The 15,412-nt window shown below is 45.3% G+C and overlaps 1 protein-coding gene across 2 annotated transcripts in view; it reads left to right on the top strand.

Moving 5' to 3' along the window:
* Positions 1-213: 213 nt before the first annotated feature.
* The window catches only part of LOC147438498 (U-box domain-containing protein 44-like), a 33,698-nt gene continuing 18,499 nt past the window's right edge, over positions 214-15,412 (top strand). Inside the window, exon 1 of one of the 2 annotated variants that reach the window (XM_086484598.1) lies at positions 214-1,256. In XM_086484598.1, the coding sequence (XP_086340724.1) occupies positions 609-1,256 (648 nt within the window). In that variant the 5' untranslated portion in view covers positions 214-608. Of the gene's footprint in view, positions 1,257-1,359; positions 1,491-15,412 lie in introns of those variants that run through there. The other variant, XM_086484599.1, reaches the window with a different exon arrangement.

Below are 15,412 nucleotides of genomic sequence, written 5' to 3'. Positions count from 1 at the left end.
ATTTACTTTTCTCCCCGTATTTACCAAATGTCCCGAATTTACAAATGTGCATCTTATGATCATAATCACCTCAACCGGAGATCCCATTTGAAGCTGCCCGTGCCACATAGTGTGGAGGGTGGGCCAAGGGGTTGAGTCGGCTCGTCGCTAGAGTGGGTCCGGATACTGCACTGCAGCATTCTATAAAGTTTCACCAATACTCGAATGCCAACTCACGTGCGCAGATCTTTAGTAGCCCCTTGTTGCAGGCAGTCTCAGCCAAGCCTTATTAGTTGACCTTGCGAGCAGACAGACTGTTTTTCTCTAGTGTATCCGTCTGCCTCCTCAAAAGTCAACCGTCTGGGGCAAGTCAACTGCTCTCCTTCACCTCTGGCTTCCCCTCCCCGCACCCTGCACGGTTACAACAAACACAAATCATTTCTCTCTCTCTATCTCTCTCTCTCTCTCTCTCACACACACACACACACACGAGTGCGCTGTGCATCTCTCTACCGCACAGGCACGCACCGTCTCACATAAACAGCGACAAGCATTCCTCGGACATCGCCTTGCCACTCGCTGAAGAACAGATCATGACACCTTAGCCCTATGTAACTGCAGTCCTCATCATGTCAACATCTTGGTCCAGTTACGAGCCTTCAGAGTCCGGGGATTATGTTAAGAGTGTCAGTGGTTATACCACCAAGAGCTCAGATATTGATGCCGGTTGGCCAGGCTTCAACATATCCAGCTCCCATAGTCAGCACTCTGAAGGGCAACCTTCGCGTCATCACATGTATGTGGAACCAGTGTACGATGCTTTCGTCTGCCCCTTAACTTTGCAGGTGATGCGTGAACCGGTAACCATTGAAAATGGGCGGACTTTTGAGAAGGATGCCATTGAGCACTGGTTTCAGGATTGCAAGGAGAAAGGCAAGGCTCCGGTGTGTCCTGTCACAGGCATGGAGCTGAAGTCCACTGTTTTGATGCCCAGCTTAGCTCTCCAGCATATCATTGAAGAGTGGACATCTCGAACCGAGGTGGCACAAATTGAGAATGCACGAATTGTCTTGGCTTCCAACAGCTCGGATGACGAGATGTCGCGTGCCCTCCTAGATATGTGTGACCTTTGCTTGAAGAATGAGGTGAATAAAGAGAGGGTAAGAATTTCCGGTCTAATTCCTTTTATTGCGGATAAGCTGAAGAATGGAGAGAATCTACGCTCTGCTTCTCTTGCCACACTTCGCATATTGGCCACAGGAAATGATGATAATAAGGTAGTATCGGCTTTCAAGTTGGCTTACAAATCTGTTAATACTTAATTCTTGTTGTGTGCTAGTCTGTTTGTATTCTCGATAAGGTTGGAGTATATACAATGAAAATGGTCATGGGAGCAGATGAACAGGGAGAATATGATACAAATGAGTGCGATTACAAAAAAATATCAAATAGTGTTATCCTTGGCAGCAGCTGCACCAGCAAAGTGGGTTGGCTGTGTCCTTCGATCTCAGGTGGCATGCTTGTTCTTAGATTTCCAAGAAGTTCTTCAGAGAGGGAATTTCTTGTCACAAAGAAAAGTTTTTGTACTTCTTAATTTTTTACTCAGAAGAGCCACGCGGCCATCACCATCCTTCCCAGACTCCTGTAGGTTGGCAAGTTGCCATTGTCCTTTATACGATACCTTCTTTAGGGCTTGGTGGTTCCTGGTGCATGGACTCCATAAATCAGGATGGTTACACCTCCATCACTGGTAATTGACAAAGCAGAAGCTGAATCAGCAAGATCTGCAGTTTTATTTCATCTGTGGCTCTTCAAAGGGAGCATGGCTTTAGGTATAGATATTTACAAACATGAAATTGGGAGGAGCCTCGGCTATATATTGATGGGATTGTTACCCCTTCTTACATCCATCATTAGGGTGATTCCTCACCGGTTGTCATAAACGGGGTCTATGAAGACTCTACACTCTACATTAGATTTCTTGAAATGTGTTGAGGGTGGGTTTCAGATTTGATGCAGATTTTGGCTCGCTTCAGGAGACAGGTCAGAGCCTCTACAGCCTGCTATTTATCATTCCTGCTATTAGCACCCACAAGCCTCAGCCCCACTATTCAGCTACTCTGTTCATTACCCTGTCCCCTCAGCCCGCTATTCTGCCATTCTTTCCAGCGCACTCACATCCCTTCATTGCAGCCTTGCCCTCCTGCTCTTTGCACCCACATTGCCCCGTTTAACCATAGCCACATTTCATCTTGGACATTCATAGCCCACTATCTTCAGCAGGGAGGTGGCCAATGCAACAGGGAGGTATTTAGATTTGGAACTCATGATATTAGGCAAGCATAGAGACAGTCTCAAAGCACTCAGGTCAGCAGGTAGGAATGGGACTAAGGGTATCAACAACATCATGGAAGCTCTTAGATTTAGTAAGGCATTTGAAGAAGGAATTGACAACCGTCTTTATACTCTCTCAGAGAGCACCCTTAGCTAGATTAGTAAACCTCTTGATGTAAGGTGTAGCGGAAGTGAATGTTGAACTTTGCTCAAGATGAGTGCTCGTGCTCAAGGTTCCTTTTACTTACGGAAGGGAGAGCCTTCCGTTCCTTTAGTGAGAGAGTGCAATGGACACAAACAAAGTGATGAACACTGTGAATGAAGGTGCATGAGACTGAGAGATAGAGAGAGAAGAATACGACACCAGAATGCTATCAAAACCCTCCTCCGAAGGCCCCACTCTCTATGGCGAGAGCGGTCTACTATTGATTGCACAAATCTCTACAATGCTTGGACTTGCCGACAATGTCGACGACGATGAGGACGACGACGAGACGGGCTGAAATCTGAAAATGCTAATGGCTGAAATCTGCAAATCTTTATCTGCTGAATTCTTACTCTATGTCGATGACGACGATGCAACGACGACACGTTGAAAACGCAGATGCTAAAATCTGCGTTTTTCGGGCTGAATTTGCAAACTTCGTGGGATCTGACCATGCGGCGAGTATCTGCTGTGGGAAGGTGAGATCTGCGAGGTTCGGGGGTTCTACTGCGGGTACTGACTGCTGAAAACTGAAAACGCTGAGTCTAATGGAGGTTCTGTCGCGAAGGTCTGCAAAAACGCTGATGGCTTCAAGTTGATGCAAAAACGCTAGGGCTGATTTTTGTCTTCTGTTGCTGCCGGTTGTCTTGCAATGCAAAACGCTAGGCTGATCTGCTGTGGTTCCGTCGCCAGGCTGATGCAGATGTAAAAATGTTGGTTGATCTGGGTACTTGTTCAAAAAACGCTAGCTCTTATGCTGTGGTGCAAAAACGCTAGAGGTCTCTTTGGGGTCCTCCTGAGAAGTTGCCTGCGAGCAATGCTCTTGCTGCCTCTTCTGCCAAAAAGTGCTAGCTCTGGTTTCCTTATATATTTCATTAGCAAAATTGCCCTACCTAGTTCCCAACAAAAGTCACTTAAAATAATAAGTGAAAATTGTCAAAAATAGGTTTAATACACTGGGAACTGATGCGGATGGAATTTGATGTGAATGCTGATGATCATGCTGTGTGCAACCAGAGGTTATGTATCTACTAAGTGTCTGGACATGCATGGTCTGCGAACAGACTCACAAAAGTGCCAGATCACTTTCTATTCTGGACTGAACTGAACCCTTGTCATGCTGTAGCTTGTCCACGGACACATAGGGTTGGATGTGTCACATGACATCCCCTCCTTTTCAAAGTGAGGTACTGGTACCGAACTGTATGGCGTCGAGGGAGATCGCCAATAACATCCGGAATCCTCGAAAGGACTCTTCGCCAGCCCACTCTGATGTGTGGGTCGTGCGATACTTGAACTTCATAAATGTCTGCAATGCCTTCTTCTTTGGGCCGCGCCGAAAGCGACAAAGTCATCTTCAATGCTTCTACTTCGTCTATAGTCATGCATCTACCTTCTTCAAGAATCTCCGAGGTTGAAAATTCCTGAAACCACTTCCAACACAAAAACATGAACATACCTATTCCATGTAAAGTGATTGGAAAAAATCTCCTCTTTCTAAAAGACTGTGCATGCAATGTAGATGAACAAATAAACGAAGTGCCAAACCGTTCACCACACACACGTAAACAATGAGATCGAATCTTGTCTTTCTGATCCAAATCAATCAACTGTGGCAATTCATAACGGAAATGCCCATGCTTGGTGCTCATACTTTCTTGTGCTCTTTCTGCGAATGTGTCATGCCAAGGAAGAGACATGGAATGTGACTTCCTTGAATGCAAACATTTCATCTTTTCATGAGAAATCCGCATACATCCGTGCTCATCCATGAGTGAATCGTGCTCAACGTACAAGATGGCATGCCTAGGAAAGGGGATCACATAAAGACGTTGACTAAAATGCAGGAAACAATCACGAATGAAACACTTGAACAACGCGTGCTGACGAATTATTCGAACATATAATACTTCTTGTGGGGGTTCTTTGGACCTAGGCTCGAGAGCCAAGATCGGTTCTTCGTGTTTGATGTCTCTGCAATGAGGTTAGCTTCACTAGAAAAAGTATCCACCAACCCATCATTCTTGTGAACAATCACATCATCTTCATGCAAATCATCATGCTTGTCATTATCATTCAAATCATCATGCTCATAATCATGCAAATCATGTGTGTCATGCTTTGGAGAAGAAGAGACGGAGAGATTCTCCTTCTCCTGATTCTGTTCAAACTGCGTCTGCACAATAGAAAAGAGTTGCAAGAACTCTTTCATGTGTTGGTCGCTCTTTTCTTTTCTTGCTTTGTTCTCGCGATCAAATTCTGCTTGTCTTACTTTGTTCTCACGATCAAATTTGGCTTGTCTTTCCAAGCGTGCTTGCGTGTGCTCACGCTCTATGGCTGCCATTCTTTTTTCGTATTCACGATCTATGGCTGTCCTTCTTTCTGCAGAGTCACGATCTATGGCTGCCATTCTTTCTGCTTTATTTGCTTCGCGTTCTAACTTCCTGTCCATAAACAACTGCTTCAACTCCTCCATAGGAGTTAGTGCAATCCTTCGCGTAGATGGGGAAGGGGGAGGGTTGGAAAAACCTCCTGGTGGGGAAAATTCTTCTTCACCACCCTCATGCTCATCACCTTCATGCGAAGTATCCATTCCGCTTCGAGTGATGACCATCCACTGAAGTCGTGGGTTCTTGTGGTCTTGGGTTCTTAAGTTCACAAGGAACTTGGGTTCTTGGGGTTCTTGGTTCTTGGGGTTCTTGAGTTCTTGAGATTCTTGCGGGTCTTGAGGTTCTTCTTTAGCTTGCAATCTGTGTTAGAGAAGGATCTTCTCTTCACCAGGGTTCTGCTCTTTTCCGCGGGCGCACCCCTTGGCGGCCTTGCGCTCACACCAAGGTTGCTTTTTCCCACCTCATGTCGATTGGCCGGCCACTAAGTACACGGTCCGCTCTCAATGAGTGAAAAGCGGCACAAGGGGAGGCTGGACAAGCCCTTCTTTCTTGGGTTTCCTGTCACTCTTCAAAAACACGATTAGGAATCGACACGCCCGAGAGGACTTGGGTTACATGCGATCACAACAAGCAAAAAAAATTTTATGTGGTTCTTGTGGTTCTTTCCTTGAGTGATACAGAACACTGCCAAAGCTTTGATACCAATGTCAAGTGCAGCGGAAGTGAATGTTGAACTTTGCTCAAGATGAGTGCTTCGAACTGTGCTCAAGGTTCCTTTTACTTACAGAAGGGAGAGCCTTCCGTTCCTTTAGTGATAGAGTGCAATGGACAAAAACAAAGTGATGAACACTGTGAATGAAGTTGCATGAGTCTGAGAGATAGAGAGAGAAGAATACGACACCAAAATGTTGTCAAAAGTCTCCTCCGAAGGCCCCACTCTCTATGGCGAGAGCGGTCTACTATTGATTGCACAAATCTCTACAATGCTTGGACTTGCCGACGATGTCGACGACGATGAGGACAACGACGAGACGGGCTGAGATCTGAAAATGCTAATGGCTGAAATCTGCAAATCTTTATGTATTGAATTCTGACTCTATGTCGATGACGATGATGCAATGACGACGCGCTGAAAACGAAATCTGCATTTTCCGGGCTGAATCTACATAACTTCGCGGGATCTGACCGTGCGGCGAGAATCTGCTGCGGGAAGGTGAGATCTGCGAGGTTCGGGGTTCTACTGCGGGTACTGACTGCTGAAAACTGAAAACGTTGAGTCTAATGGAGGTTTTGCCGCGAAGGTTTGCAAAAACGCTGATGGCTTCAGGTTGATGCAAAAACGCTAGGGCTGATTTTTGTCTTCTGCTGTTGCCGGTTGTCTTGCAATGCAAAACGCTCGGTTGATCTACTGTGCTTCCGTTGCTAGGCTGATGCAGATGCAAAAACGGTGGCTGATCTGGGTACTTGTCCAAAAAACGCTAGCTCTTATGCTGTGGTGCAAAAACGCTAGAGGTCTTTGGGGTCGTGCTGGAGAAGTTGCCTGTGAGCAATGCTCCTGCTGCCTCTTCTGCCAGAAAGTGCTAGCTCTGGTTTCCTTATATATTTCATTAGCAAAATTGCCCTACCTAGTTCCCAAAAAAGTCACTTAAAATAATAAGTGAAAATTGTCAAAAATAGGGAAAATAGGTTTAATGCACTGGGAATTGATCCGGATGGAATCTGATGGGAATGCTGATGATCATGCTATGTGGAACCAGAGGATATGCATCTACTCTAAGCGTCTGGACATGCACGGTCTGCGAACACTCACAAAAGTGCCAGATCACTTCCTATTCTAGAGTGACTGGACTGAACTGAACCGTTGTCATGCTGTAGGTTGTCCACGGACACATAGCGTTGGATGTGTCACGTGACACTTGAGTAGATGCTTTGATTAGGGGTTTGTTGTGAACTTTAGGACACATCTATGGGACTGAGGATAACAAATCATCATGGAAAAATAATGCAGTTGAAGCGGTAATTGACAACCCTACTCTTAAACTCTCTAAGAGAGCACCCATAGTCAGGTTATTAAAGCTCTTGAGGCTATGGTTTGATTACGGGTTGTTTGCCAACTTTTTTCAACTTTGAAGGGACATGTATTGAAGAAATCATCTTGATAGTTAGAGTTACCTTCTGCAGAATGTGCCTCCTCTTTGTCAAAGTGCAGTGAAGGAAGGGTGATATGGGAGCACGAGAGAAATGAAATGAAATGTTATATTAACGTCTTCAAAAGGCCAAAATGACCTATGAGACCAAACTGTTACAAAATTGTGAATTTGATACCATGTCTCGGTACAAAAAGACTAGAACAAAAATACTACTACTACTACTCCATCCTCATCTGCACTCTGGAAGTCGAGAGAGTACGGCTCGATTCCTCTACTTAGTCTTCATCGATGCTGTGTAGCCCCTCTCCTCGATCGTTGCCGTCTGGATCTCTGTAGCTCCAATGCTCGGTCGATGAGAGTGCCGGTAGTGGTCGAATGAGTATGGGCCGAGCTCTGCAGTGATGGCTGCTCCTCTAGCTGTCCTATATCTAGTGAAAAGAAATCTGTAATCCGTCTCTGGGACTGTCTCTCTCTAGCTCTCCCCAGTAAAGTGTCTCTCTATCTGTGTAACTCAAGTAGATATAGCCCAAGACATCTGTGATCCTCATAACTCATGACCCTAGAGACAGGACCGAAACCCTCTCTAAATAAGCAGTGGAAACGGCCTCGAATCTCATAGTACACTGTGCAATACATATGTAATTTAGCTCTGTCTCTGGCTCTAGCTGGCATAAGCAACATATCGTGCTGTCTGTTGGTGTCCCTCTGAATCTACCAGTCTCGATCTCCAACTGATGTGAGGATGTGCGTATTTGACCAACGGCACACCGCAAACCATGAGACATATGTGTGTCCTTTTAGCTGGGTCGAATCACAAACCCATCTCTTGTGAGGTGGAGAAGATGCTCTCTATAGAAATCCATCTTCGTGCCCAACTCGTGTGGCGGCTCTATCCATGTCCTCCTGGTATCCAGTTGGGTCAGGTCCTGACGAATGAGTTTAGTAATCTCCACCCGTGTAAGAGACATTGAGGGTGTCTAAAAGAGAGTATTGGAAAGGGGGCAGCCTGTCCATGGTGAAGCCATGCATCTGAAACCATGATGTCATCTATGCATACCAGCATGAAGTGTCCCCCTGAAGAGCTAACTATTTGGAAGACTCGAGGGCGAGTCTAGCATATCAGTCTCTAGTAGTATCCCACAAGCTGTGCCCCAAGGAGACTGATCTGGTAAGCGCCTCAATCTCCATAGGAGGGGCAGCTAGCTCTGCTCGAATGATAGCATGGGGTGCGGAGGCCTTGGCTTTGATGAGTTGAGAGATCATAGATACCAAGAGCCTCTCCATACGTCTCCAACCATCTTGGCCTACAGAAGGTCCCCATATCTGCAGCGCATACAACATAGCTGAGGCTACTAAAGTATCAAAGAGCCATAACTTTGTCCGAGGTTCCTGGAACTGAACTTGCGAACACATCCTCTCCAAGACTCCCAAGGCCGCATTAGCTCTAGTCAGTCTAGTCTCTGCTGCTCTCCCCAAAGAAAACCTCGGCCCAGTGAAGACAACCCCAATATAAGTGTATGCATCTGTATACTCTACAATCTCTGACCATATGTGAAAGTCGGTGCTGATCTCCTGATCCACTGTGGTGTGGTGTTAAACACCATAACCTTGGTTTTACCAAGGTTTACAGACAATCCACTATCCTGTGCAAAACTGTGTAATGCATCCAACTGTCACTGCATTCCCTGTGGTGTCAGAGATCAACACAATATCATCAGCATTATAACAACAATGGGATCCACGTCCATGCCAGCTGGGCACCTCTATCACCCTCTCTGTCAATGTAATTAGACACCTCATCAATATACATACCAAATAGAGTAGGAGACAATGGGCTTGGAGGGGGGTTTGGAAACCCATTTGGTGTCGTATTCTTCTCTCTCTCTCTCTCTCTCTCTCTCTCTCTCTCTCTCTCTCTCTCTATCATTCTCAACACTCTCATTCACAGTAGCATTCACTTTGTTGGTTGTCATTGCACTTGCACTCTCTTTAAGAAGAACGGAAGGCTCTCCCTTCCGTAAGTAAAAGGAACCCTTGAGCAAAGTTCGGAGCACTCATCCTGAGCACTACCAACATTCACTTCCGCTCCACCTTACATCGGTATCAGAGCTCTGTGACAATGGTCTGTTTTTTGAAGAGTGGCAGGTAGCCCAAGAAAGAAGGGCTTATCCAACCTCCCCTTGTTCCTCTTTTCACTCATTAAAAGCGGACCGTGCACTTCGCGGCCGACCAATCGACGTGAGGTGGAAAAAAGCAACTTTGGTGTGAGTGCAAAGCCGCCAAGGGGTGCGTCCGCAGGGAAGAGTCGAGCTCAGGTAAGAGAAAAGGCTTCTCAAACAGCGATTACAAACTAAGAACCTAGGTCTTCCAAGTACCCAAGATCTCAGTGTATGGTCATCACCGAAGCGGAATGGATACTTTGCGTGAAGATGATGAGAGTGGAGTTGGAGAAGAAGAAGTTTCTACAACAGGAGGATTGTTCCCTGATCCTCCCCCATCCCCATCTACGCCACGGATTGCAACAAATACGGAGACTTTGGTCAAGTCGATGATGGAGATGATGCTACAACAGGAGGTGCAATGTGTTGCCTTGAGGAAAGAATGGCAGCCATGGAAGTGAGCGTGAGCAAGCGCGCTTGGCGGCTGAAGAACGAAAGGCGACTATGGAGCTTGAGCGTGAGCAAGTGCGCGAAGCTCAACGAATAGCGGCCGAAGAAAAGCGAGCGGCTATGGAGTTAGAGCGTGAGGCGTAGAGAGACCAACGCATGCAAGAGTTGGTCCTACAGGTACTCACCTCGAAATTCGAGTCACTCAAGGACGTTGGCACTTCATCAGGTAGCACAGGTAGAGATGCAGATTCCAACAACCCAGTCACTGAGAAGTTGACGTTCAGTAAGTATGACGGTAAGATGGATGCTAATGTTATTCATTCTCGATTGCATCAATTTAATGCTTACTTTGCGACAACTAAGAAAACAGGTAATAGCTAAGTTTTGACGGCAGCCATGTATCTTGTCGGTGATGCCATTAATTAGTATCACGCATAGCAAGAGGCACAGTTGGCCGCGCACCTAGAGGAAGACGAGGAAGGCGTGCCTCTTTCTTTCAATTGGGCCGACTTCTAAGACAAGTGCAAGGCAAGGTTCATGCCACCTCAGTACCTAGCCTGGTTAAAAGAAGATTGGCGTAACCTTAAGCAAAATGGTACTCCAGTTATGTCTTTTTCTAACCGTGTTTTGCAGCTCAACACCTAATTACGCAAATCGTATGTGGAACGCAAAGAGGCCTTCCTTTTCGGGTTGGACGAGTATATCAAGTTCGATGTTGAAGTCCTCGACCCAATAGATCTCAACAAGGTGGTAGCGATTGCTCTCGTGCAAGAGATGAAGCACAACAAAGGAAAGCCTAAGGAGAACAAGTCTTCTCACAGTACCTCTCACAATACTTAGAACCCACAAAATGGTAAGAATGGCAATTCTTTTAATCCATCTTCCTCTACTCCTACGGAAAAGAACTCTCAAAATGAATCTAAGGTAAAGCAAAACACCTGCTAAACCTAAGCTAACCCCAGATGAAAAAGTTGCACAAGGAATTATTGGAGGATATATAACACCCGAAGAACAAATCATTTATGCGAAGTAAGGTCGATGTTTCCAGTGTCGTGTTAAGGGTCATATGAAAAAGGCATGTCTTAAGACAACACCACCTAGAGGGCCCAAAGCACCCACATCTATCCTAAGCACTTTAGTAAACCACAATGATTCTCCACATGTCTTGGACACATACATTGATGAGTCTCTTTAAATGTTTTGGTCATGTGAAGGGTCAGCGTCTTGTCATCTTGTTTGATTCAGGCAGTATGCATGATGTGGATAGTGACTCTCTTGTAGAAAGGGCCCGCTTGGAGGTTAGTCCGACAACTCCTGTCGAGGTGTCTTGCTTCTCTCCCGGTATGAACTCTCTCATTACACAAGAGGACATTGATGTGTTAGTCACTGTTCAGCAAGCTTCCTTTCGTAGAAGATTTATTGTGTCTCCTCTCTCAGGATGTGATATGATTTTGGGCATTCGATGGTTTCGTGAACATAACCCTCTCATTGATTGGACAGACAATGCGCTCACTCTAAATGCCAAAAGTGACTCTCCCATGATCATTTGTGGTGAGGAGGGTCTTCATTCTTTACCTCTCATTTCTCATGTGTAGTCGAAGTGTGAATTACGAAGAGGAGCACAAGCGGCATTCATTTATGCCTCTCTAGTCACTCAGAACCTCAAGGCTCCAGAAAGGTATTTAGGTTTTTTTACGAAGTATGAGTACCTCTTTTTGCAAGATGATCTTCCACCTCGTCTCCCTCCTGAGCGGCCAGAGGACCATCGCATAGAACTCACAGAGGGGGAACAGCCAGTCAGGAAGGCTTCCTACCATTTGAACAAGACTCAAGAAGAAGAGTTAGTACGACAACTCACGGAGTTAGTGGCCAGAGGATTCATACACCCTAGTGTAAGTCCTTTTGGTGCTCCTATTTTGTTTGTGCGCATGCTTGATGGTTCGTCTCGTTTGTGTGTTGATTACAGGGCTTTGAACAAGATGACCGTCAAGAACAAGTTTCCGATGCCTCGCATTGAGTATATCCTAGATAGGCTCAATGGGGCAAAGGTTTTCAGCAAAGTCGATCTCAAAAGTGGATACCATCATGTAAGATTTTTATAGGCGATATCTACAAGACCGTCTTTCGCACAGAGCGAAGGCAGTGGGAGTATGTGGTTATGCCTTTTGGATTGATAGGTGCCGTGGGTACATTCAACCGTCTCATAGTAGGTCATTTTGGTGATATGATCGGTGTGTGTGTGTTTATCTTTCTTGATGACATTCTCATACTCTCTGCACCGTGGGAACAAATGAAAAGGATGTAGAAAAGGTTTTTGTAACTAAGTCAGACTTTGTAAATAATTAATTTATTTACGAGAAAAGAATTATCTAATTAGTTGTGTGCACACCAGAATAGACCTAGCAGTTCTAAGGCCTCAGGTGAGCCTAAATGCGGGCCACAACACCTCAGAGAGACCTTAGCAGAAATTACCCTGAAGCCCTAGTGATTGGGAAATCGGGTCTTCAGAAAGGGGTAAGCAGTAGCCTTAGATTTTAGGCTCAGAAAAATACGCGCGTTAGTACAAGCACATGAATGAGATGGGGTCCTTAGAACAGTGACCCTAAGGCTAATAAAGCTAATAAAGCCTTATGGTAAGTTTCGTTAAATTAAATTTAACGGTCCGTGCCCGGGCGGGCGGCCGGACAAGTGTGAACGGGTAAAGGCGGTGCAGTGCCAGTGCGGCATTGCGGCGGCAGACCTTTGGTGTTCTCATAAAAGAATCATTGGTAGCATTTGTTAGTTAGTTGCACATTTTTAATTAATGAGCTAGAAGTTTTTAAAGTCAAAAGTTGAATGGGTTTTTAAGTTTTTAAAGTAAGTGTGCCAAGTGGCACACTTACCAATGCAAGCTTTCACTCTCACTCTCCCTTATCTCCTAGCGCCCCCTCTTCATGCATGGAGCCTATTTAAGAGCATCAGTGTCCCCTTCACAGGGGCTGGCAGTGCACCTACCCCCCCCTAATGTGAGCGTGCTCTACGCGGTGGAGCCCTCCATGGTGGAGCCCTCCATTGAAGCTTGAGAGCAGCCCCTTGCGACATATGTGGTAGCCTTGTGCTCCCATTGTCAAGAACAAGGGATCTCACAGTCATAGACACCTTCTGGTGAAGTTTCATCGCGAGAAGCTGCCGTAGACGCTCTCTTAGCAGAGTGCGGCGGCTGTAATTCTCTGTTTTCAGCCCCTAATCACCTCGATTAGGGCTGTTTTCAGGAGATCAACCATAGAAATTCTCTTCTCTCTCCTTATCCTAAGCCTACATCAAGTTTGGTGCGATTCTATCGCGAAGAAGACCTCTGTTTCAGCGTAGGGGTGTGCACAGGTAAGAATTTTAGGTTATGTGCAGAAAATTACAGTAAGCATGTGCGTGTGCATTTTGCTTGTTTCTCTTTTGTGTTCGATGCATGAATGAATGAGCATGAAGGCAACACATAACGGAAGATGGACTCTCCTTTGTGAGAGCTTCCGATGAGCTGTTTTGGAAGATAGACTCTCTTTTCGAGAGCTTCCAACCAGTCTCGCAGAAGAGGGGAAATCCCCTAAGCAGAAAGAAAGTGGAAACACTTTCTCAGTCAGTAGTCAAAACAGAACAGAAGAAAGAATAGAGGACGGGCGTATGCCCCGTTCCTATGCTTGTAAAGATTCTCCCTTAGTAATAAAGATATTCTCTTTATGGGGGGGGGGACCAGCCCATCTTCTGGTCCCCAATGAAGTGTCAAATTTTCTCTCTCCCTCTAATTCTCTTGAGTATTTGAAGTGCAATTAAACGTCAGTTTACCCTTCCGTATTTTTTTGACAGTTTTAGCCTGTTTGGATGGGTGTCAGCTGTACATTGCAGCTAGGAAGTCTGAATTTTTTCTAACTGAAGTTATTATCTGGGTTATGTCATTTCTGGAGAAGATGTCAAGCTTGATCCCGCAAAAGTAGAACAGGTTCGTAATTGGAATTTGCGTAAAACTGCATATGATGTGCGTTGTTTTCTTGGTTTTTGTCAAGTATGTCATAGAGAATTTTGCACGCATTGCCGCATCCATGACTGATGTTTTGAAAGGGGTGAAAACTCGCCGACAGCGTGTTGTTTTGCTCGAGGCAGTCGTTGAGGCTTTTTTAGCTCTTATGGTTGCGGCGACAGAAGCATCGTGTCTCATCCTTGCCTCTTGGGACGACCCCTTTGAGGTTGGACGGATGCGAGCAATGTTGCCTTAGGTACTGTGCTTCAGCATCATGGCCGTCCAGTTGCATTTCTCAATCGAAAGTTAAATAGTGCTGAAAAGAACTATTCAGTTTATGATAAAGAACTTCTGTCTGTCATTCACTCTCTCAAGCATTGGAAGCATTTTCTGTATGGTAGAGAGTTCACAGTTTGCACATATCATCAAGCCCTCAAGTGGCTCCAGCCTATGCCTAGTGCACATTGGAGTGATCGCCAAGCACGGTGGTCAGAGTTTTTTGAGCAATTTGGTGGTTTGATTGAGTATGTGCCTGGTAAAGCTAACCCTGTTGTAGATGCATTAAGTCGCAAAGGACAGATCTTGGCTCTTGAGTCAAGATCCGCAGTTTCTATTCAGGGTGTCACTTTCGATAGCATGAAGAATAGATACACAGATTTGGAGTTTGGTAAGCAATGGTTGCAGGCTCTTGCTTCCCAAGGGCCCAACAACTATCTCATTTGTGAAGGTTTGTTGTATTTACGTCACCGTCTATGTGTGTTGCCCTCTCTGGGGACAACCATATTGCACGATGCTCATGACTCTCTCACGGGTGGGCACAAGGGAATGAACACCACTTTGGAAAAAATAGAACGATTCTTTTATTGGCCTAAAATGCGAAAAGATGTGTTTCGTTATGTCACACAATGCACCATTTGTCAGAAGGTAAAAGCCCCTAGGGGTAGACAGCAGGGTGGTCTCTTGATGCCAATGCCTATTCCCGAAGGATATCTCTATGGATTTTGTGACTGATCTTCCACCTAGTTTCCATGGAAGGAATACACAATGCTTGACAATCGTTGATTGTTTCAACAAATTTTGCATGTTAATTCCTTGTAAGGCCATAGTCACTCCACAAGATGTAGCACGGTCGTTCATTAAGGCTTAAGCATTGACACCCCCTCTGTGGTTTGCCAAAGTCAATCGTTTCAGATAGGGATGTTAAGTTCACGTCAAATTTTTGACGAGCTCTCTTTGAAAATTTTGGCAGGCTAATAAGCATCGTCAGGATGTTACTATGAAGGAAGGGGATTGAGTCTATTTGAGAATCATGAAGCAACGTCGTAAGCATGTCGGGAAGAAGTGTTCTAAGTTGTCTTTCAGAATGTATGGTCCATTTCCTGTCATTAAAAAGATCAATGAGGTTTCTATGAAATTGTAGCTGTGTAACTCATGGTCAATGCACAACGTTTTCCATGTTTCTTGGTTGAAAGTGTTTGAGGGTACACCTCCAAAGGAAATTTTTGAAGAAGAAGAACCAGAAATCATAGATGAAGCCGAAGTTATGGAGCCGGAGCAAGTCTTGTTGCATTGGTTTCACCATGGCTCAAAGAAACAAGTACGACAGTACTTTATGAAGTTCAAAGATCGAGGAATCCACGAAGCCGTGTGGGTTAATGAATACTTTTTCAAAGATTACCTAGAGTTGTTGGCAGACTACAAGGAAGCCATGCAACTCGGTACCAATACTTCACTTTAAAAAGGGACGGATGTCACAT

The sequence above is a fragment of the Adiantum capillus-veneris genome, chromosome 16, assembly GCF_014529385.1.
Source record: "Adiantum capillus-veneris isolate H3 chromosome 16, ASM1452938v2, whole genome shotgun sequence".
NCBI classification, from domain to species: Eukaryota; Viridiplantae; Streptophyta; class Polypodiopsida; order Polypodiales; family Pteridaceae; genus Adiantum; species Adiantum capillus-veneris.
This window is presented reverse-complemented; position numbering and strand designations above follow the sequence as displayed.